This window comes from Heterodontus francisci, chromosome 9 (genome assembly GCF_036365525.1).
Source record: "Heterodontus francisci isolate sHetFra1 chromosome 9, sHetFra1.hap1, whole genome shotgun sequence".
Classification (NCBI taxonomy): Eukaryota; Metazoa; Chordata; class Chondrichthyes; order Heterodontiformes; family Heterodontidae; genus Heterodontus; species Heterodontus francisci.
Genome location: NC_090379.1, coordinates 9,795,355 through 9,819,307, shown reverse-complemented (window position 1 = coordinate 9,819,307; position 23,953 = coordinate 9,795,355). Strand labels below are relative to the sequence as shown.

The 23,953-nt window shown below is 45.5% G+C and overlaps 1 protein-coding gene across 1 annotated transcript in view; it reads right to left on the bottom strand.

Moving 5' to 3' along the window:
- The window catches only part of LOC137373572 (calmin-like), a 90,159-nt gene that overhangs the window by 24,347 nt on the left and 41,859 nt on the right, over positions 1-23,953 (bottom strand). Inside the window, exons 2-7 of the mRNA XM_068038535.1 lie at positions 21,009-21,070; positions 19,799-19,894; positions 12,438-12,521; positions 11,896-11,988; positions 9,629-9,816; positions 7,814-8,007 (exon numbers count right to left, since the gene is read on the bottom strand). Of these exons, the coding sequence (XP_067894636.1) occupies positions 7,814-8,007; positions 9,629-9,816; positions 11,896-11,988; positions 12,438-12,521; positions 19,799-19,894; positions 21,009-21,070 (717 nt within the window). The remainder of the gene's footprint in view (positions 1-7,813; positions 8,008-9,628; positions 9,817-11,895; positions 11,989-12,437; positions 12,522-19,798; positions 19,895-21,008; positions 21,071-23,953) is intronic.

Sequence of the window (23,953 nt, the reverse complement as noted above, 5' to 3'; positions counted from 1 at the left end):
CCTCTTGATCTTCTCCAAACAGAATCGACCCAGTCTCTCCAACTTATCCACGTAACTGAAGTTCCTCATCCCTGGAACTTTTCTCATGAATCTTTTCTGCACCCTAGCAAAACTGGAGTCAATGGGAATCAAGGGGAAAACTCTCTGCTGGTTGGAGTTATACCTAGCGCAAAGGAAGATAGTTGTGGTTGTTGGAGGTCAATCATCTCAGCTCCAGGACATCACTGCAGGAGTTCCTCAGGGTAGAGTCCTAGGCCCAACCATCTTCAGCTGCTTCATTAATGACCTTCCTTCAATCAGGTCAGAAATGGGGAAGTTCGTTGATGATTTCACAATGTTCAGCACCATGCGCAACGACTCAGATACTGAAGCAGTCCGTGTAGAAATGCAGCAAGACCTGGACAATATCCAGGCTTGCCACACAAGTACCAGGCAATGACCATCAACAAGAGAGAATTTAACCATCTCCCCTTGACATTCAATGGCATTATTAGTGGCTGAATCCCCCACTATCATCCTGGGATTACCATTGACCAGAAACTGAACTAGAGTAGCCATATAAATACTGTGGCTACAAAAGCAGTTCAGAGGCTAGGAATCCTGCAGTGAGTAACTCACCACCTGACTCGCCAAAGCCATCTACACCATCTACAAGGCACAAGTCAAGAGTGTGATGGAATACTCTCCACTAGCCTGGATGAGTGTAGCTCCAACACCACTCAAAAAGCTCGACACCATCCAGGACAAAGTAGCCCGCTTGATTGTTTGTGCATGGAGTGACATTCACTCCCTCCACTACCAATGCACAATGGCAGCAGTATGTACCATTTACACGATGCACTGCAGCAACTAGCTCCTTCGACAGCACCTTCCAAACCCACGACGTCTACCACCTAGAAGGACTAGGGCAGCAGATGCATGGGACCACCACCACCTGCAAGTTCCCCTCCAAGCCACACACTATCCTGACTTGGAACTATATTGTTGTTCCTTCACTGTCACTGGGTCAAAATCCTGGAACCCCCTTCCTAACAGCACATGGACTGCAGTGGCTCAAGAAGGCAGCTCAGCACCACCTTCTCAAGGGCAATTAGGGATGGGCAAAAATGCTGGACTAGCCAGCGATGCCCACATCCCATGAATGAATAAAGAAAACCCTCTCTAATGCCTTAACATCCTTCGGAGTGTGGTTTCCAGAACTGGACACAATACTCCAGTTGAGGCTGAACTAGTGTTTTCTACAGGTTTGTCATAACCTCCTGGTTTTTGTACACTATGCCCCTATTTATAAAGCCCAGATTCCCAATAGCCTCTATAATCGCTTTCTCAACCTACCCTGCAACCTTCAATGATTTGTGCACATACACTGCCAGGTCCCTCTGCTCCTGCACCCCCTTTAGAATTGTCCCCTATAAATTTATATTGCACTTTTCTGCATTAAATTTCATATGCCATTTCTCCACCCATTCCACAAGCCTGCCTACGTCCTCTTGAAGTCTATCACCATCCTGCTCACAGTTCACAATTCTTCCAAGTTTTGGATCATCCACAAATTTTGAAATTGTGCCCTGTACACCCTAGTCTAGGTCATTAATATATCAAAGTAATTCATGACAACGCTACTTCATCGGATAACGTCATCAGGATGCGCCGCGTTGCGCACATGCGCAGACGGTGTCATGCCCCTTGCGCATGCGCTGCGGTCCGACTCTCCAGGACTGATTTGCGCATGCGCAAAGGACGCGTTACGCGCATGCGCACACAGTCTATTCATCTCTGCGCATGCGCTGCGGGCCAACCTGCCGGTAAGGTTGTGCGCATGCGCAGATGACGTCATCGCGTTATTTCGTCTTCCTCCTGACGCGCCAGTTTGGCCTCTGCGCATGCGTCAAAGCTTCGGCGCGACTTTTTGAAAGTGGAAGGAGCGGAGGTTTCGTCGGGCATCTTATCTGAATTATTTATTCGTTTTGGAGACTTGCTTCATTTTTATTTGACACAGGAGATTGTTCCAAGGTAAGTTGCTCTGCCTTTGTAAGTTGCTCTGAAAACATTTCCATTGTCTGGGCCACCGCATGTTCTCCAGTCCCTGTTGTGAGTTGCTCTGAAAACATTTCCATTGTCTGGGCCACCGCATGTTCTCCAGCCCTTGTTGTGAGTTGCTCTGAAAACATTTCCATTGTCTGCGCCACTGCAGGTAGCAGGATGAAGGCACAGTGACTGTGATTTCTGGCGCCAAACAGTACACACTGCAGATACATGATGGCCAGGTTACCTGCAGCTGCATCTTCTTCATTCAGACTTTGTTGCCCTGCAAACGTGCTGTTGTTGTGCAGAGGCATCTGGGTCTGCCTTTGGACAGGCTCACCCCCAATTGTCGCTGGCGTGCATCTTAGACACCAACGACGACAGGCATGGCTGCTGCCATTGTGATTACAGAGGAACAGCCAAGGCCCCTCAGCCACAATGAAAAATACCGCTTGCTTTCAGATCAATTGTACCAGCTGCAACAGGCCGTTCTGCAGAGTGGAACGGCAGCATTCATGAGGAGACTGGACTGGCTGCGGCAACAGACTCTCCGCTGGCAGCAAGGACTGGCTGATGAGATGGAGCCATTTACTATGCCCAACAATTGCCCGGAAGCACCTTCGGATGGAGGTGGCCGCGCGCTGGACATCAGTCACGTGTCACAAACCCTGGATCCTGAGCGTCTCACCCCCTGGCCTAATGATCTGATGGACCATACATATGCCTACCTGTTCAAATCTCCACTTCCCCTACCTGCGGTACCCTCTCCTTGCTGCTCAGTTACACAGTCACCTGCTCCTACACCCATCAGGGCAGTGCACATGGACACACAGTTACCTGCTCCTACACCCATCAGGGCAGTGCACATGGACACACAGTCACCTGCTCCTACACCCATCAGGGCAGTGCACATGGACACACAGTCACCTGCTCCTACACCCATCAGGGCAGTGCACATGGACACACAGTTACCTGCTCCTACACCCATCAGGGCAGTGCACATGGACACACAGTTACCTGCTCCTACACCCATCAGGGCAGTGCACATGGACACACAGTCACCTGCTCCTACATCCATCAGGGCAGTGCACATGGACACACAGTTACCTGCTCCTACACCCATCAGGGCAGTGCTCATGGACACACAGCCACCTGTTACCCCATCCGACGTTGAAACAACCATGCAGAGCCTTGTGAGACTCCGCAATTGCCAGTTGCTGCCTGTCAAGCAGAGAGGGCGTCCAAAGGGGTCAAGCACTTGGGGAACATTCAGCAAGAAGAGACTGAGCACTAAAAGAAACAAGCATGCCGTGTCCAGTGGTAGCAGAAATGTGAATGCTCTTGCTGTGAACACAACTGGTGATAGTAGTAGGCAGGATTAAATGGGAATGGATGGAAAGACGCACGAGTAACATAACCACTGGCAGGGAACTGCTGGGCTAAATGGCCAGCTTTATGTTCATAGCCCAAAAGAAATGTGCTTCTTTTCCAGCACCCTCACATCATTTATGTTTTCCCTGAGAGCAGCATTGAACCATCACGAGATAGGGGCAGTAACATCATCCTGCCTCCTGCAGCTGAGGTGGGTACTAAGTGATTCATTGGCGGTGTTATCAGTACATGCCTTAACCGCAGAACACAAAGCATGCTCAACAGTAATTTCATTGGAGGGAGGGAAGCTCTGACACTGATGTTCTTTCCTTATTTTCTTTCATGTAAAACGTGCCCTTGAGAAAACAATCCTTGACACTTAAGGACGGCAGTCAAGCAAAGGAGGCAGTGCGGGAGAGGACGCAAGGATGTGATGATTCCTGCATCTGAGGTGGGTAATAAGTGCTTCATTGGCGACGTTATCAATTGGTGCCTTCACTGCAGAACTTAAAAAGGTGTGCGCAACAGTAATTTCAGTGGATGGAGGGAGGCAAGCTCTGACTCTGATTTGCTTTTCTTGTTTTCATGTAAAACATGCCGTCGAGAAAACAATCCTCGAGACTTACGGTCAGCATTCAAGCAACGAAGGCAACTGGATCATGCTGCGGAGCTCATCACGATGTGAAAAGGAACATTGCATTTATGGATGAATTGGGAATGAACATTGGGATGCACTTGGGGAACATTCACCAAGAATAGATTGAGCTCAGACTCTTGTGACTTTGCCTTCTTCACATGGACAATACAGTAGTGGAATAGAGAGCCAAGCTTTTATTCACCACAAGGCTCTCCAGGAACAATCTCTTCAGCTGTGCATAGCAGAGAATCGGCCTGTCTGTCTAACGGGAATGCTGGACACAACACTCATGTATCCATGCACAGCAGTTCCTCAGATACTTAATGAACTTAATAAAACTTTTCAATAATTAAACCCAGAATTGTTGAGGTTTTGTTTTGCATGCTATTTCCCCGACTTTGCAACTGCACTTCAGATATTCAACTATGGTGGGGGGGGGGGGGGGGGGGGGGCATAGGGAGGGGTGTTTGAAGAGGGGGAGGGGTGGGGAGTGCGGGGAGGGGTGGGGAGAGGGAGCATGCAAAATGCAGGGACCAAACAGTTGCAATGCCTGAAGTACTGAGGAGATTTAGAGAAAGCAACTGGGTAGGGAAGAAAGCAACTGGATTGCGCATCCGCAGCTGGAGGGAACGGCTGAATGGAGAGGGCCGGAAGCGAGAGGCCGTAGAGAGCCGCGGGGAGCGAGCGTGCGAAGACCTTTGTGTCACCGGGTCCAGGGACTGGCCAGTAAGTCTTTTGCTGCACTCCTCTTCCGTTCCGCTGCTCCCCCCCCACTCTCTCCCCTTCCTCCCTCTCCCCCCAGCTCTCCCCCTCCCCCTTCCTTACCCCTCCCCCTCCCTCTTTCACCCCCCCTCCCTCTCCCTCTTTCACCCCCCCTCCCTCTCCCTCTTTCTCCCCCTCTCCCTCCCCCCCTCCCTCTCCCTCCCTCCCCCTCCCTCCCTCCCTCTCCCTCTCCCCCTCCCTCCCTCCCTCTCCCTCCCCCCCTCCCTCTCCCTCCCCCCCTCCCTCTCCCTCCCCCCCTCCCTCTCCCTCTTTCTCCCCCCCTCCTCCCCGGCACCGCTACCGCTGGTCTCCCCGCGCTGCTCTCCCCGGCCCCCGCGCTGCTCTCCCCGGCCCCCGCGCTGCTCTCCCCGGCCCCCGCGCTGCTCTCCCCGGCCCCCGCGCTGCTCTCCCCGGCCCCCGCGCTGCTCTCCCCGGCCCCCGCGCTGCTCTCCCCGGCCCCCGCGCTGCCTTTCCCGGCCCCCGCGCTGATCTCCCCGGCCCCCGCGCTGCCTTTCCCGGCCCCCGCGCTGCCTTTCCCGGCCCCCGCGCTGCCTTTCCCGGCCCCCGCGCTGCCTTTCCCGGCCCCCGCGCTGCCTTTCCCGGCCCCCGCGCTGATCTCCCCGGCCCCCGCGCTGATCTCCCCGGCCCCCGCGCTGATCTCCCCGGCCCGCTCCACTCTCTCACTCCGGCCATTGTATTCTGCCACGTGTTTGTTAGGTTTCATCTCTGTGATTTTTTGAATAGCGCCATCTTTGGTCCTGGCAGCTGCAACAGTCGCTGGCTATGACGTTTTCGTGGCACATGCTGCATCTGCGCATGTGCCAAAACAGCGCCACCTACCGATCGCGTTGTCAACAATTGCGGTCATCAAGAAAAGCAGGGATCCCAACACCGACCCCTGGGGAGCCCCACTATATACCTTCCTCCAGTCTGAAAAAACAACCGTTCACAACTACTCTCGGTTTCCTCTCACTCTGCCAATTTCACATCATACTGCTACTGTCCCATCTATTCCAATGGACTCTAACTTTGCTGACTAGTCTGTTATGTGGCACTTTGTCAAATGACTTTTGGAAGTCTATTTACATCACATCATCAGCATTACGCTCATCAACCCTCTCTGTTACCTCATCAAAAAACTCAAGCAAGTTAGTTAAACACCATTTGCCCATAACAAGTTCTTAAACTTCAGAAATATTTTGTGGCCATTTTTCTTTTTCTCCCGTAAGGATCACCAATCAGGCAGCTCAAAGACCGGCAGATATAACTCCAAGCTCCACGCATTTGTAACTGAATTTTGCACAGAGGTCATACAACCTGCAAAGCATTAACATATGCATAGAAACCTGTGTCAGGTGGGCTGGCTGCTCGCCCATTGACAATCCTGCTTTAATATACCATCAGGTGAGTCTTTGGCATCAACAGGACACCTGAGGTGTCTGCCCTAACCCACGACTGATTTTCAACTCCTGGCCACAAGTTTAACAGGCGCAAAAGAGACAGCTGTGAACTGAATTTCTGCCCAGTTGTTTCCAAGACATCAGGGATGCTGGTTTACTGCATTGAGAATGTTTCACCATTTTGACTCACATTCTGAAGGTGAGAAGATTTAAATGTAAAATGATCACAGAATGCAAGGTGTGCATAATAGGATAGATGACCAAATCATTACTGATCATAAGAGCAGGTAGGAAATGGAAATGGTACACTGGTTCAGTTAGAGGTTCTCCTGAGATTGGGGTAAAAAGGCCATTGATGGGGCAATGTCGAGGCAGCTTTATATTGCAATTTGATCTCATCTGCAAGTACATGTTGGACCAGTTCAGAGAAAGCATTACTCAATCTAATGTTATGAGTGCACCCATTTTTTTTGTTAGATTTTGAAGATTTGTGTTTTAAAACTGAAAAGGAGTCCATGGATTTTTTTTTAAAACAAGGGTCACTGAGAGGTCTGGATTGTAAACAGTTACTGGAAGGCACCTGTCTTCAAATAATTACCCAGCAAGGGTTGTGGTTGACTTGGGGAAAGATGATTACAAAGAAGTGACAGGTCAAGATTTATAGGGATGAGAAGGCTTGACTCTTGTGACATTGTTTTTGGTTTCACTTTGGACAGTGAGTTAGGATATGGACAATGGTTTGAAAAGACAGTTGGAGAAAACTTGCCAAGGGAGCAAAACCCCAGCTCAGTCTGCTCCAGCTCTTTGAAAAAGCCTGCCAGTAGCCAGTGAAAGGAATAGTCCGAAACTCCTGTTGCTGCAATTTTTCCTGGAAAGCCTGCCCAAACTGATCTTCAGCATTGCCCGACAAGAACTGTTCTAGGAAGGTCCCAGTGACAGCTGTCTATACATATTTGGGACACCAAACCAGAAAAAGACTGGTCATCTTTTCATATCTTTTTTTTCTTTCAAGAATTAGCAAGTATTTTTGGCCAATGTATTTTTTTTGTGCTAGAGCTCTAAAGAGTAAATCTCTATTTTTTCAGTTAACAATATATGTATGTGAGTGTGGTGAGTGCGAGTGTGAGTGAGAGAGAGTGAGAAGGGGCTAAGGTAAAAAGGGAACTTTTATATTTCGATCTGTTTATGCTTTGCTTCATTAAGACCTGTTTTATAATAAACTGATAATTTTGTTGTTTATTAAAGAAACCTTGCTGCTGTGTTTTATTCTGGGATAAAAATAGAGTCTATGATTGACTGTATCGGTAAGTGGGAAAAAATTTAAATACCGGTGACCTGTGGAGAAGTGGAACTAGAACAAACAGCGCACTCCTCCCACCTCACTCGTAACAGTAGAAGGAGCTTTACTTTATATCCAACCTATACTGTACCTACCCTGGGGTGTTTAATGGGACAGTGTAGAGGGAGCTTAACTCTGAATATAGCCTATAGTGAACCTGATCTTGGAGTTCAGTATCAACATTGCAGGCAGGTTTTCTGTTACCCAGTAGCTACATCTCTCACACAAAAACAAATAAATCCCACAAAATATATTTGTGAAAAAGAAATTCTGCCCTACCTTCGGGTTCTAGTAGTGGTGGGATGTCGAGACTGATGTGAGCTATTTTGAAAGCATCTTCAAGATTGACCCGGCTTGGTCTCTCCATCGCTTTTCTCATGTCCACTAAGCTAGGGTTGATTGATTTGATGAGAGCCAGGAATGCAATGCCACTCCGCCAACTGGTACCAAAGTCCTGGATGGCTACACCATACCTGCATATGGTAAAGTGCACAGCATTGGCTATTTTATAAACATTGCACATGCAGCACACTACTTTTCTTGCCAATATTCCCTAACTACATCTCTGCAGCAAGCGAGAAGGCAGGGTACCTGCCTTACGTCTCCTATCCATAGTGCTTTGAACCCAAAGATGTGCAGATGTTGCAGAATAATTCTCAATTTGATTCCCACCACATAGGGAGAATTGAGAGTCTGACTTCACTTTGCACCATTCCATTACATGTGGTAGAGCTGCAGAATTCTGCATCACTGCCTGATTCATGATAAAAATAACCTCTTTGCTAATATAAACCAATCACAAACGTTTCTTTTCTAATGTCCCCAAATCTCTCCTCAGGATAAAAGTTGGGCATTTATTTAAAAAGCTTTTACCAGTTCCACCCTTGAACTGCAAGTGATGACACCTGTATCTTGAGGTCGTGAAAGGCACTATAGAAATGCAAGTTCCTTCTTTTCTTTTACACAGCATCTTTAACATAACAAAACCTGCTATGACACTTAAAGAAGGAGGAACTTGTATTTCACAACCTCAGGACATTCCATAGGAACAGTAATCCCTCCAGCCTGTTCCACCATTCAGTGAGTTCATGGATGATCTGCAACCCAACTCCATTTATCCACCTTTGCTCCATATTCCCTTCATACCTTTGGTCAACAAAAATCTATCAATCTCAGATTTAAAATTAACAATTGATCTTGCATCAATTGACATTTGAGGAAGAGGGTTCCAAACTTTTACCACTCTTTGCATGTAGAACTGTTTCCTAATTTCATTCTTGAAAGGCATGGCTCAAAGTTTTAGACTATGCCCCCTAATCCTAGACTCCCCAAACACCACTAGTTTCTCTCTATCGATCCTATCTACTCCCATTAATATCTCAAAATTTTTGATCAAATCACCCCTTAACTTTCTAAATTTTAGATAATACATTCCTAGTTTATGTATTCGCTCCTCGTAACTTAACTCTCGGAGTCCAAGTATCATTCTAGCAAATCTCAATATAAAGACCAGAATTCCATTAGTACCAAGGTACATCACAGCCAAGTGTAGTATTTTACAAGTGTAGTCACTACTGTAATGTTGGAAATGTGGCAGCCAATTTGCACACAGCAAGCTTCCACAAACAGCAATGAGATAATGTCAGATAATCTGTTTTTAGGTGTTGATTGAGGAATAAATATTGGCCTGCTCTTCTTCGAATAGTGCTGTGGGATCTCTCTCACCTGAGAAGGTAGAGGGGGCTTTGGTTTAACCTCTCATTCCAGTACTCCCCCAGTACTGCATTGGTATTAGTTCAGATTTTGGACTCAAGTCTTTGGTGTGGGACTTGAATCCATGATCTTCAGACTCACGAGGCGAGAGTGCTACCCACTGAGCCACAGCTGATTGACAGGGAAATTGGTGGATTCCAAGCAGGAAAGCGGCCAAGGGTACAGCCAGCGGTAGGTCTGGGGAGACTTATAAAAGGTGGGGAAGAGACAACAAAAGAAGGGGGTTAGGGAGAGTTCGAGACTGTAAGGGCAACATGATTGAAGGCTCTGCTGTGGATGGAGCAAAGGGACGAAAGTAGAAAACAGTTGGAAGAAAATTACTTTGCAGTTCTCCTCTGCACCCAATTCAGGAGAGCCTTAATGACCTTCCTCTGGTCCTTGTACGGGGCCGAAGGGGCTGACTTCTTAGGCGTGGAGTGTAACGCCAGGTCATTATCACTCCCACTGTGCAAGGAAGACAGGCTGGATGTAGGAGAGAAGATCTTCAGGTGCCCAGTCGCTTCCTTTATCTGCAATTACAGGAACAAAACATTTGTTAAAATGCTGCAAATACATAACACAACTGAGGGCGAATTTTAACCCTGACTGCCTGGCTGGAAACTGGTCGAGTGGATAGTTATAAAACACCCATGGGACCTACCTGCTGACATTCAGCTGACATCCCACGGGTTCCAATTTTGACCCGCTCTACTGAGCATGCAGGAAGGACACCTGCCAGCATATTCTTTAAATATCCAGATCTGGCTACAACAATGTCATTGGGATGCCAGTTTCGATCCCTAGTCTGTCCATGACAGTTGTCTTGCATTATTGAGGGGAAACATCAGCTAGAATTCCCACTCCTGATGGCTAAACAGCTTTTGGTGGAAACACATGGGCATCAGATGGGAAAAGGATTGGCCTCAACTTTTGATCCATCACACAGTTACTGATTGATTCTCACAGCAGAGGCTCACATCTGAATAACGGGAACTTGGTTAAGATATTGGAGTACGATTGGCATCTGTGGTGCCACATCCCAGCACTTGATGCTTTCACAATGGTGTGGAAACTGGTGAGAAAAACAAGGACTCAAAACAGAGAGGAAACTGAAGAGATTTACTGAATGGTACCAGGTGTCATGGAGACCCCCACCTGCCAAGAATGAGGCATATTAATTTTGTCATATGACCATTGATTTTAAACTGTTGATGGAGCACAGAAATGACTTGTTAAACAGATCAGCCTTGGCTGGAAAAACATTTACATACTAACAGACAGTGCTTGTGGAGACAAAGGACCACTCCCTGACACATTCAACCCACAATGGTGTGTTTGATCACCAGACATTGAAGGTGAGAAAGCTCACATTCCACGATGACTGCTAAGATGGCTGAATCCACAAACAGACGTGGCCAAACCAGCTAGTCACATGACTAACCTGCTGGGCAACCCGAATTTTTTTTTTTTTTTGGAAAGTGAGTGAGCTCCTGCACTGAAAAGACCTTCCCTGCTCCGCCAAAGCCTCTCCTGTCTGCTCCCATCTTTCTCACGGAACTCCAAATCCACTGGAGACATGAACCACGAGAGAGAAAAGTCTCCTACATCGATCAAGGTTTAAGAAGAATACTAGGTCCCAACGAAAAGCAAGACCTACCTACAATCAAGGACTCTACAGCAACCTCGAAGAACAGTAACCAAAATCATCTTCAGATATTGCCTCAAACTTTTCCACTTTATTTCTTCTGCTCTTTTCTGTCTCGAACTGCATGTCTGTATCACGTATGCATGCTAGTGTCGACGCATCGTGTATCCGTAGGTGTTAACCGAATTAGACTTTAAATTTAATTAAGTTCAACCTTTTTTCTTTAAACCCAAGTTAACAGTTTGGCTGGTTTTTTTGCCTTACAATTGGAGCAGTGAACAAGGATTCACTAAGGGGGAGCTAAAAACATGGTGTGTTTAAAATTAAATTCTGTTACGGTAAGACCACGTGAAGGGTGAGAGGCAACCCTAGACCCCTTTCTCACTTGGTTGTTACACAGGGATGAAGAACTTCAATTATGTGGAAAGATTGGAGAAGCTAGGGTTGTTTTCCTTAGAGCAGAGAAGGTTAAGACGAGATTTAAGGTTCATTCATGATTTTGATAAAGGAAATAAGGAGAAACTGTTTCTAGTAGGAGGGTCAGTAACCAGAGGACACAGATTTAACATGATTGACAAAGGAGCCGGAGGCAACATGAGAAAGCTTTTTTTTAAAAAAATAAACACAGCAAGTGTTTATGATGTTGCGCTGCCTGAAAAGGCAATGGAAGCAAATTCAATAGTAATTTGCAAAAATGAATTGAATAAATACTTGAAGGGAAAAAATTTAACAGGGCTATAGGGAAAGAGGAATGGGACTAATAGTTGTTTCAAAGAACGGGCACAAGCAGGATGGGCCGAATGCCCCGCCTTCTGTGCTGTATCATGCTATGATTGGTGTGATTAGGTTAGCTGGTCAATAGGCTGTAGCACACCGAGGCCCAGCTCAATTGATTGGGTAGGGAGAGTTGAGAACGATTGGGTGGTTCCTCAGTCTATGAAGGGAGGAGGTGTCATTACCTTACCTGGAAATGGAGAATGATGTTCCAGATTAAGCCAAGGATCATGGAAGGGTTACCATCTGCAATCTCCGGAGCATCAATGCTCACCAGCTTCACCTACAAACAGTAAGACACTGATGAGTTAATGCTGAAGACATTCGCGGTTACTGGACGGATCTTTCAGAGCAAGATTCCAGATCACAATTCACACAGTAGCTCAACAACAATTATGCATCATAAATATTCCAATTTACACAGTAGATAAGACTCAACTACTTCACACAATAAAATTCTAAACATTACAGAAAATAACCCTGACTACAGCAGCAATCAGCCAATGTGTAGTAATCCAAGTGGGGTAGGTGTTTGGCTGCTTGGCTTTATGGAAAGTAAATAGCGCACAGAGGACAATCTGGTGGGGAGGATCGTACAACCCTTTACAGAACCCACCAGTAAATTCAACACAGCAAGCTAGAAATGAACAAAGGCAATTGAAATTTTGTTTTAAACCATGAACACTGCTGACACAGGCCTGACCCAGGAAACCCAAAATGCCCAGTACTTACATATCCTTCCTCCAGGAACTGCAGGGCCTTCGCAATGTTGTTCAGCCGGAAAATCCGATGCATTGAATGTTTGTACTGGTGCATCTGTGCAAAGACAAAGAGTCACCATCAGCCAATTCAAGGCCACAGGGCACTGTCATGTCCAGTGAGAAAACTACTATTGTAACTGTGGTCTGCTGGTACATGCCTACCACCCAAAACCAAAGACAGCGCCACACACTCCTTCTCAAGTTTGTAGCCCCAGCAACACGCTACTTTGCGTAATATTTATACCATGTATATTCCTGCTTCACCCACCAGCACCACTTGGCTTTGTGAAAGACAACCGACACTGTATCAAGATGGGGGCAAGTGCCACATTCTGCCAGCCACCTGTGCAATGCACGGAGCTGGTCAAACTGCCTGCGCCATTGTCCCAGTGCAACAAGCTGCTGAGAAATGAGCCAGAGCATCTCTCGGGACCACTTTCTCTCCCTGTGATGAAGTAGCGTGGACTGTGCTTAGCAGCATCAGCAGCTCCAAGTAAGTATCAAGGACCCAATTCTCTGGTTACTGACCCTTCCCACCAGCAGAAACAATTTATTTCTATCAAAATATAAGAAATAGGAGCAGGACTAGGCTATTTGGCCCCTCAAACCTTTTCCACCTTCAATAAGATCAGCAATGATCTTCTGCATCTTGAATCCACCTTGAATATACTCAATGAATGAGCATCTGCAGCTCTCTGTGGTAGAGAATATAACTTTGAATGAAAAAAATTTCTCATCAGTCCTAAATTACAAACCCTGTATTCTGAGTCTGTGACGACTAGTTCCAGACCCCCCTGCCAGGGGAAACATCTTTTCAGCACCTACCCTGTCAAGCCCTCTTAAGAATTTTATTTCTTTCAATGAGATCACCTCTCATTCTTCCAAACTCCAGGGAATATAGGCCTAGACTATTCAATCTCTCCTCAGAGGATAATTCCATCATACCAAGGACCAGTCTAGTGAACCTTTGTTGCATTCCCTATAAGGCAGGTATATCCTTTTAGGTAAGGAGACCAAAACTATACACAGTACTCCAGATGTTACCCTATATAATTGCAGTATGACTGCTATACTCTGATACTCCAATCTTTTTGCAACAAATCTACCTTTTGCCTTCCTAATTCTGGCATATTAACTTTCTGTGATTCATATACAAAGGCACTAGGGTCTCTCTAAAGGCAAACATTTCAGAGTTTCTAATCATAGAAACAGGCCCTTCGCCCACCACGTCCATAATGCCTATCTATACTAATCCCACCTGCCTGCATTAATTCCATATCCCTCTATGCCTTGCTCGTTCAAGTGCCTGTCCAGATGCCTCTTAAATGTTGCTACTGTTCCTGCCTCCACCACCTCCTCAGGCAGTTCACTCCAGATACCCACTATTCTTTGTGTGAAAAATTTACCCCTTTGATCCCCTTTAAACCTCCTCCCTCTCACCTTAAATCTATGCCCTCTAATTTTAGTCACCCCTTACCATGGGAAACAGACTCTCGCTATCTACCCTATCTATGTCTCTCAATTTTATATACCTCTATCATGTCCCCTCTCAGCCTCCTTCGCTCCAGGGAAAACAGACCCAGCCTATCCAATCTCTCTTTATAACTCAAGCCCTCCAAACCAGGCAACATCCTTGTGAATCTTTTCTGCACTCTCTCTAGCTTAATCACATCTTTCCTGCAGTGCGGCGACCAGAACTGCACACAGTACTCCAAATGCGGCCTAACCAACGTTATGTACAACTGTAACATGACATCCCAACTCTTGTACTCAATGCCTCGGCCAATGAAGGCAAGCATGCCATACGCCTTCTTCACCACCCTGTCGACCTGTGTTGCCACTTTCAGGGAACTATGTACTTGCACCCCAAGGTCTCTCTGCTCAACAACACTCCCCAGGGCCCTGTATATGTCCTGCCCTGGTTTAACTTCCCAAAATGCATCACTTCGCACTTGTCTGCATTAAATTCCATTTGCCAACCCCTTGCCTACTTTCCCAGTTTATCTATATCCTGTTGTTATCTGTATCTTTAGACAACCTTCTTTACTGTCCACTATACCACCAATTTTGGTGTCATCTGCAAACTTACTAATCATGCCCCCTACATTCACATCCAAGTCATTAATATATATGACAAACACCAGAGGGCCCAGCACCAATCCCTGTGGCACACCACTGGTCACCGGCCTCCAATCTGAAAAACAACCCTCCAATACTTAAGCTTAAGATTAAAAATGGCAGGAGATCTCAGACCCGTGTCATGCTCCTCTTGCTCACTGTGGGAGCTCAGGGACATGGCTGATGTCCCTGACTCCTTCACGTGCAGGAAGTGTGTCCAACTGCAGCTCTTGTTAGACCGCATGATGGCTCTCGAGCTGCGGATGGACTCACTTTGGAGCATGCGCGATGCTGAGGATGTCGTGGATAGCACGTTTAGTGAATTGGTCACACCGCAGATTAGGATTGCTGAGGGAGAAAGGGAATGGGTGACCAAAAGGCAGAGAAAGAGCAGGAAGGCAGCGCAGGAGTCCCCTGCGGTCATCTCCCTCCAAAACAAGTATACCGTTTTGGATACTGTTGAGGGAGATGGCTCACCAGGGGAAGGCAGCAGTAGCCAGGTCCATGGCACCGTGGCTGGCTCTGCTGTTCAGAAGGGCGGGGAAAAGAGTGGAAGGGCTATAGTCGTAGGGGATTCGATTGTAAGGGGAGTAGATAGGCGGTTCTGTGGTCGAAAACGAGGCTCCCGAATGGTATGTTGCCTCCCAGGTGCACGGGTCAGGGATGTCTCAGATCGGCTGCAGAACATTCTAAAGGGGGAGGGTGAACAGCCAGTTGTCATTGTGCACATAGGCACCAATGATATAGGTAAAAAACGGGATGATGTCCTACAAGCAGAGTTTAGGGAGTTAGGAGCCAAGTTAAAAAGCAGGACCTCAGAGGTAGTAATCTCAGGATTGCTACCAGTGCCACGTGATAGTCAGAGTAAAAATGAAAGAATAGTCAGGATGAATGCGTGGCTTGAGAGATGGTGCAGGAAGGAGGGGTTCAGATTTTTGGGACATTGGGACCGGTTCTGGGGGAGGTGGGACTATTACAAATTGGACGGTCTACACCTGGGCCGGACTGGAACCAATGTCCTTGGGGGTGCTTTTGCTAATGCTGTTGGGGAGGGTTTAAACTAATGTGGCAGGGGGATGGGAACCAATTGAGGTCAGTTGACAGTAAGGAGGTAGTAACAAAAGCCTGTAAGGAACTAGATAATGAAGTCAGTGTGACTAAGGGGAAGAGCAGGCAGGGAGCAGATGATGAATATAAAGGGACTGGTGGTCTGAGGTGCATTTGTTTTAATGCAAGAAGTGTAGTAGGTAAGGCAGATGAACTTAGGGCTTGGATTAGTACCTGGGAGTATGATGTTATTGCTATTACTGAGACTTGGTTGAGGGAAGGGCATGATTGGCAACTAAATATCCCAGGATATCGATGCTTCAGGCGGGATAGACAGGGAGGTAAAAGGGGTGGAGGAGTTGCATTACTGGTCAAAGAGGATATCACAGCTGTGCTGAAGGAGGGCACTATGGAGGACTCGAGCAGTGAGGCAATATGGACAGAACTCAGAAATAGGAAGGGTGCGGTAACAATGTTGGGGCTGTACTACAGGCCTCCCAACAGCGAGCGTGAGATAGAGGTACAAATATGTAAACAGATTATGGAAAGATGTAGGAGCAACAGGGTGGTGGTGATAGGAGATTTTAATTTTCCCAACATTGACTGGGATTCACTTAGTGTTAGAGGTCTAGATGGAGCAGAATTTGTAAGGAGCATCCAGGAGGGTTTTCTAGAGCAGTATGTAAATAATCCAACTCGGGAAGGGGCCATACTGGACCTGGTGTTGGAGAATGAGCCCGGCCAGGTGGTTGAAGTTTCAGTAGGGGACTACTTTGGGAATAGTGATCACGATTCCGTAAGCTTTAAAATACTCATGGACAAAGACGAGAGTGGTCCTAAAGGAAGAGTGCTAAATTGGGGGAAGGCCAACTATACCAAAATTCGGCAGGAGCTGGGGAATGTAGATTGGGAGCAGCTGTTTGAAGGTAAATCCACATGTGTTATGTGGGAGGCTTTTAAAGAGAGGTTGATTAGTGTGCAGGAGAGACACGTTCCTGTGAAAATGAAGGATAGAAATGGCAAGATTAGGGAACCATGGATGACAGGTGAAATTGTGAGACTACCTAAGAGGAAAAAGGAAGCATACATAAGGTCTAGACGGCTGATGAAAGACGAAGCTTTGAAAGAATATCGGGAATGTAGGACCAATCTGAAACGAAGAATTAAGAGGGCTAAAAGGGGTCATGAAATATCTTTAGCAAACAGGGTTAAAGAAAATCCCAAAGCCTTTTATTCATAAATACCACCCTCTGCCTCCTATCACCAAGCCAATTTTGTATCTAATTGGCTAGCTCACCCTGGATCCCATGTGTTCGAACCTTCTGGACCAGCCTACCATGCGGGACCTTGTCAAAGGCCTTGCTAAAGTCCACGTAGACAACGTCCATCGCCCTGCCTTAGTCAATCCTCTTGGTCACCTCCTCGAAAAACTCAATCAAATTCGAGAGACATGATTTCCCACGCACAAAGCTATGCTGACTATCCCTAATCAGACCATGTCTTTCCAAATGCATATAAATCCTGTCTCTCAGAATCCCTTCCAATAACTTTCCCACCACTGATGTAAGGCCTGTAGTTCCCTGGATTATCCCTGCTACCCTTCTTAAATAAAGGCACAACATTAGCTATCCTCCAATCTTCCGGTACCTCATCCGTGGCTAACAATGTTACAAAAATCTCTGCCAGGGCCCCAGCAATCTCCTCCCTTGTTTCGCAGAGCATCCTAGGATACACCTGGTCAGGCCCTGGGGATTTATCCACCTTAATGCGCTTCAAAACCTCTAACATCTCCTTGTAATGTTCATATGCTCCAGGATATCGCTGTTCCCTCCCTTGAACTCACTAGCTTCCATGACCTTCTCCACAGTAAATACAGACCAGAAGTATTCATTTAAGACCTCGCCCACTTCCCGTGGCTCCATACATAGATTACCTGATCCTTAAGGGACCTACTCTTTCCCTAGCTACCCTTTTACTCATCATTTAAAAAATATTTTGCTTTTTTATTATACCTACCTAAGTGGATAATTCTACATTCCTTAGCATTATATTCCATCTGCCAAGTTCTTGCCCACTCACTTAACTCGTCTATATCTCTTTGCAGCCTCTTTGTGTCCTCCTCACAGCTTACTTACCCACCTAACTTTGCATTATCAGCAAGCTTGAATGCAGTACACTCAGTCCCCTCATCTAACTCATTAATATAGATTGTAAGTAGCTGAGGCCCAAGTATGATCCTCGAGTATCCCGGTAGTTACAATTCGCGAACCTGAAAATGTCCCATTTATTCCTACTCTCTGTTTTCTCAATCCGTGCTGGCATATTACCCTCAATCCCATGAACACTAATTTTGTGTAATTACCTCTTGTACAGTACCTTTATCAAATGCTTTTCGAAAATTCAAAGACACTACATCCACTGGTTCTCAACTATCCTACTAGTTGCATCCTAAAAATTTGATTTGTCAAACATGATTTTCCTTTCATAAATCTGACAAGATCTTGGAGTGGTTACAGAAAAGATTTACTAGCATGGTACCAGGGATGAGGGTTTTCAGTTGCATGGAAACACTAGAAAAGCTGTTATGATCAGGTGAGGAGGGATCGAAAGACTCCCCTCTTGTCCCTCTCCTTGTTTGACTGCAACAGGGTTTATTTCTTTTAAATATTGGATATGCTTACCAATTAAGTGAGTGATTAACCCTTTATGTGCTATGATCATAAAAGAAACAGACATGTTTTTTTGAGTTTAAAGAAGAAAGAGGTTAGTTTCTGTACTGAAAACCAAAACCTGATCTAGGTACAATAATAAACTACACTCTAACTTTCTCACACACACACAAATAGGTTACAAAGTGGAGAAGAATAAATTGGTTGGATTAGAGTCCAGAATAATAAAAAAAGAATATACAGTCTGTAGAGTCTGGTAATTCAGTTGTCTTCTGGATGAACTCGGTGGTCCTAAAGTTTCTGGCTGGTAGGTGTGGCCGACTGGTTCAGGGTTTTCTTGCAATCAATGATGCAGATGGTTTTCTACCCGGGGTCTCCGTCTGCAGCAATGATTGGCTTCAATGTTTTCAGCTTGCAGGCAGGGTTTGAACTTGCGAGGTCACCTAGCGAGACAACAAGAGAGAGAGGGAGACCCCCACTTGCGTCCGTCACTAGACAGATAATCTCAAGTACTTGTCTGGAGACAGAAGGAAAACCTACTTTTTCACAGATGGAGAGTCTGTCACATGATGGCCCAGTGGATTCTCTCTTTTACAACTTAATTAGATCAGGTCAAAGAATTCCAATCTCTCCCAGGTCCCATTGTTTCAGTATTTACCTTTGAGTGGTCCATCTCCATCAGTGTTAATGTTCCAAGATTGCCTTTAATGTCTTGCTAATGAAGGCAAGGAGTTAGCCCATTCAAAACTCACAGGCCATTATTCTGGTCGGAGATTTACCAGACCTGCGTTTTGACCTCAATACATTGGTATGTAGGGTATTTAGATGCAAATTGCAGTGGCCATTTTAGCTGCTAGCAGTGACGTTTTATCAGTTCTTTGTCTCCTGCTTTCTTTTTAAACGTTTAATTCAGGTTTCCAATCGATGGATTAAAAAAAAATCTTCAGCATAGCAAGTGTTCATGACACTGTGTTGACTCAATTTATTCATATTATGATTTTTAAAGTGCTCTGTTACCACATCCTTAATAACAGATTAAAGCATTTTGCCTGCTGCTGTCAGGCTAATGGGCTATAGTTCCCCATTTTCTCACTCCCTCATTTCTTGAATAGATCTTTTTGTTTTGAATACCTCTATTATATCTCCCCTTAACATTTCCTGCTCGAAGGAGAAAAACCCCAGCTTCTCTAGTCTCTCCATGTAACTCTAGTCCCTCATCCCTGGTACCATTCTGATAAATCTTTTCTATACCCACTTCAAGACCTTGACATCTTTCCTAAAGTGTGGTGCCCAGAATTGGACAGGATAGTCTGGCTGAGGCCTAACCGGTGATTTATAAAGGTTCTTCTCTTGCTGTTAAACGTTTTTAAATTGTTACATAATTGAAATAGCATTCCTCTATAAAGTTATCTATCACCATGTAAAGGTTTTGCACCAAGTTAAACAGAAAAGAAACAGTCACAAATCATAAGGCCCAGCAGTGCTGGAATAACTTTACCAGTCTGTGCCCAGACAACACCTCCAGCAGAGCCATCAGGATCTTCCCATCCTGCATGTCTTGAAACAAATCCTTCACCTGCAGGGGCGGATTGCACTGAGAAGGGACAAGTAAAGAGTGGCACGTAGTGAGCGAGCAGCCCAAAAGTATAAATATGCACAAACAACATGGCACAATCATTTAATCGGCAGGATGTAAGAGAATAATGGGCAAGGATTTGGCAAAAAAAAAAAAAATCCAGGAGTTTTGATGCACCCATCTAGATTAAAGAATTGTTACTTGTGAAGGTGCTATATAAATACAAGTTGTTTTATATAAAATAAAATAAATGCAAGTTTACAATATGAGCTGTACATATGTTAGAGAAACAGTGGTACAGTGTCTGTACATTTAGCAGCAACTTGCATTTACTGAGCAGCTTTAATGTAGAAAAATGTCCCACAGCATTTTACAGAGGTGTTCCCAGACATAAACACCTCCATGCCAAAGGAGGAGATATTAGGAGGCTGACCAAAAAGGTAGTTTTGGACTTTTAGGAGGTTCTCAGCCTCCGAGATATGAAGGGACAAAATAAATCAAAACACTTTTTGTCCTGGTCATGGACTCCTGTTGAACCTCGTGTATCTGTGTACATCAGGAGAGTATAGGATGGAGCTCGACTTCAATATCCATCTAATTGCAGGATCTGCGTGCGTATGTGTGCGTCTCCCTCAACGTGGTCATTACAGTACTGATCCAGCTTGTCTTCAATGCTCTCCGATGTTCATCCTGCTGAAGTTTACTATCTAAGATTAGACTTAAAGAATGGCCCTTTGGGCAAGACACTAGAGCAAAGCCAGGACCCAAGGCCATGTACCTCAGCAAGAGGTAGTGCCTGCAGGAAAGGAGGGGAGAGAATTGAAGTGGGGAACAAAATAGATAAGTAAAAAAAGGAGTCATGTGTTTGCAGCATGGGCTTATATACATTCAATTCCAGTACATACAATTGTGTGGACGGAGTATAAATACAACACAATAAAGGAACGTGTCAAGGAACAGGAAGATAAGAAAACACACAAAATATTAATAACACTACTAATGACTCAACAGTTGGCTGCAGTGTTCATTTAAAAAAAAAGGTGTATGCAGGTTGCATTTCACAAGATATGTAAATAATTATTGTGCAGCAATGATTAAATAGCCTGAAATAGAACGTAATGTTTACTCTCACCCTGTCCAAATGGAAGTTGATCCATCGGGTAAATGTTCTCTTTTGTGTGCTCACTCTTTCAACTGAAGGAGGAAAAAGGAACAAGCAGCCTATTATTGTCACAAAAACATGTTGACTGAAAAGCTGGTCAGACCTGACAGGTTTGCACTGTCCTAACTAGAATTGAAACAGATCCCATTTGGTTTGTGGATTGTAACTTCACTCTGAACCAGAGATCCTGTGCAAGTCACATTATCATTTAAAAGCCTGGCACAGATAATGTTTTGGGGTACCAGCAGCTCCCTATTACCCATAACTCTTCATGTGCTGTCCTAGACAGTGAGCGCCAACAGGCCATCTGACCATTACTGTGGAATCTGTGGTTGCCAATTGCAGACTTTCCAATGCAGGAGGTGGGGATGTTATGGGATACTGATCAGGAACAGGAACTCTGGATAACTTTTCCCTCCTTTTATTTAAGTTAGCATCTGTAGACCAGATTGCACCAAAAATTGGGCCTCAACATCAACAACTGTTGCAATCGGCACCTCGGATCAACAGGAGCCAGTATTCTGTGGCCATGATCTATGATATCACTGCATCTTCCAATTCAGAAGCTAAATATTTATATCCCGGCTAAAATGGAACAGAAACAGGATTCCAAATGTTATCAGACTCGAAAATCCACAAGAGGAGGCCATTTGGCCCATCGTGCTAGTGTCTCTTTGGTCGTGCCATCCGATTAGTCCCAATCTCTGCTCTTCCACATAGTCCCGCACATTTTTCCTTTTCAAATATTTATCCAATTACCTTTTGAAAGTTACTGTTGAATCTACTTACGGCACTCTTTCAGACAATAACTTACTACGTAAAAAATAATTCCCCTCATCTCTCCTTCAGACTTTGGAACTCATTTCGTGCAAGTTAATGATTAAAGGAAAAAAATGCTTTACCAGCAGGGGGCAAAGTGACTCCAACAACAAAATCATTGCAGTCAAATCCTGGAGGCTTTCCGGCAAGTGGCTGCTTCCTCGGATCAAAACATGTTTATTTATGTGCCAGCTCCCTCGGTGTGTGCTAGCAATATGCACAAAGGGCACACAGCAATAGGTTCAGGCTAACCTGACTGCACGATTAATTATTTTACATGGGCTATGTTGGCATGGAAACTAAATTTAAATGAGACCACAGATGTTTTTCTCCTGCTTCTCTCTAGTCACTGAGGGGTTGTGTTAGCTTTCAGGTGTGTCTCAGTTTCCTCCTTTCATATATTACGCCTTGTTTACACAAACACGCATTAATATTTACCACATGCTTTCTGCTTCTCTGTAATCTCCTCCAGCCCTGGAACCCGGAGATCTCTGCGCCCCTCCAACTCAGGCCGCTTGCTCAACCCTGATTTTAATAGCTCCACCACGGGTGGCTGTGCCTTCTGCTGCCTAGACCCTAAGCTCTGTAATTCGCTCCCTAAACCTCTTTACCTCTCTCACCTCCTTTATGACCCTCCTTAAAACCTAACTCTTCAACCAAGCTTTTGGTCACCGGTCCTCATGCCTCTTTCTTTGGCTCAGTCAACCTATGTCTGTTAAACGACAGTTTACATTTATTTGGCATATTTAATGTAGTGGGACATCCCAAGGCGCTTATAACAAGAGTGATATAAATAAAAAGCATTTTTGACACCAAACCATGCAAGGAGAAATCAGGAAAGAGGACCAAAAGATTGATCAAAGAGGTAGGTTTTTTGGAGCATCTTGAAAAAGGAGAGAACGGCAGAGGGGTTTAGGAGGGAACTCCAGAACTCCTGTGTGGTTTTACTATGCTAAAAGTGCTATTTAAATGTAGGTTGTTGTTGATCACTAGAGGGTAGCACAGGATATTTGTTTTCTACCCGCCCCACATAGAAGCACCTCTCCTCAAACCTCCATGATACAACTAGAGCTCACTATGGGCAAGAAGTGGAAACAATACCCATGATCCACTTTCTTTTCCCTTCTCGGCCTCCACAACAGTCAATGTGCAACCAAGAGTACTTCATAGTATGATGTGCTGAGGCAATTCACCGTGCTTCACTGCAGTGCAGGTATTATGCTTGCAGTGATTTTCTGTAAAGTTGTTATTGTCAATTAGAGAATTCACAGTCAACAACATGTCCAGGCCTCCACTTCAGATTACAGAATCACTTCAGAGAGATGCCTCGGCTCCCAAGTTGGTTTTAAATAACTTGCATTCACAGGAGAGCATGACTTTAAGCACTTACAATGTCAGCTTGGCTCAGTGGGTAGCACTCACGCCTCAAAGAACAGTACAGCACAGGAACAGGCCATTCGGCCCTCCAAGCCTGCGCCGATCTTGATGTCTGCCTAAACTAAAACCTTCTGCACTTCCGAAGTCCGTATCCCTCTATACCCATCCTATTCAAGCATTCGTCAAAATGCCTCTTAAAAGTCTCTATGGTACCTGCTTCCACCACCTCCCCCGACAACAAGTTCCAGGCACTCACCACCTTCTGTGTAAAGAACTTGCCTTGCACAAGACCTCTAAACTTTGCCCCTCGCACCTTAAACCTATGTGCCCTAGTAACTGACTCTTCCACACTGGGAAAAAGCTTCTAACTATCCACTCTGTCCATGCCGCTCATAACTTTGTAAACCTCTATCATGTCACCCCTCCACCTCCGTCGTTCCAGAGAAAACAATCCGAGTTTATCCAACCTCTCCTCATAGCTAATACCCTCCAGACCAGGCAACATCCTGGTAAACCTCTTCTGTACCCTCTCCAAAGCCTCCACGTCCTTCTGGTAGTGTGGCAACCAGAATTGCACGCAAATTTCTGAGTGTGGCCTAACTAAAGTTCTGTACAGCTGCAGCATGACTTGCCTATTTTTATACTCTATGCCCCGACCGATAAAGGCAAGCATGCCGTATGCCTTCTTGACTACCTTATCCACCTGCGTTGCCACTTTC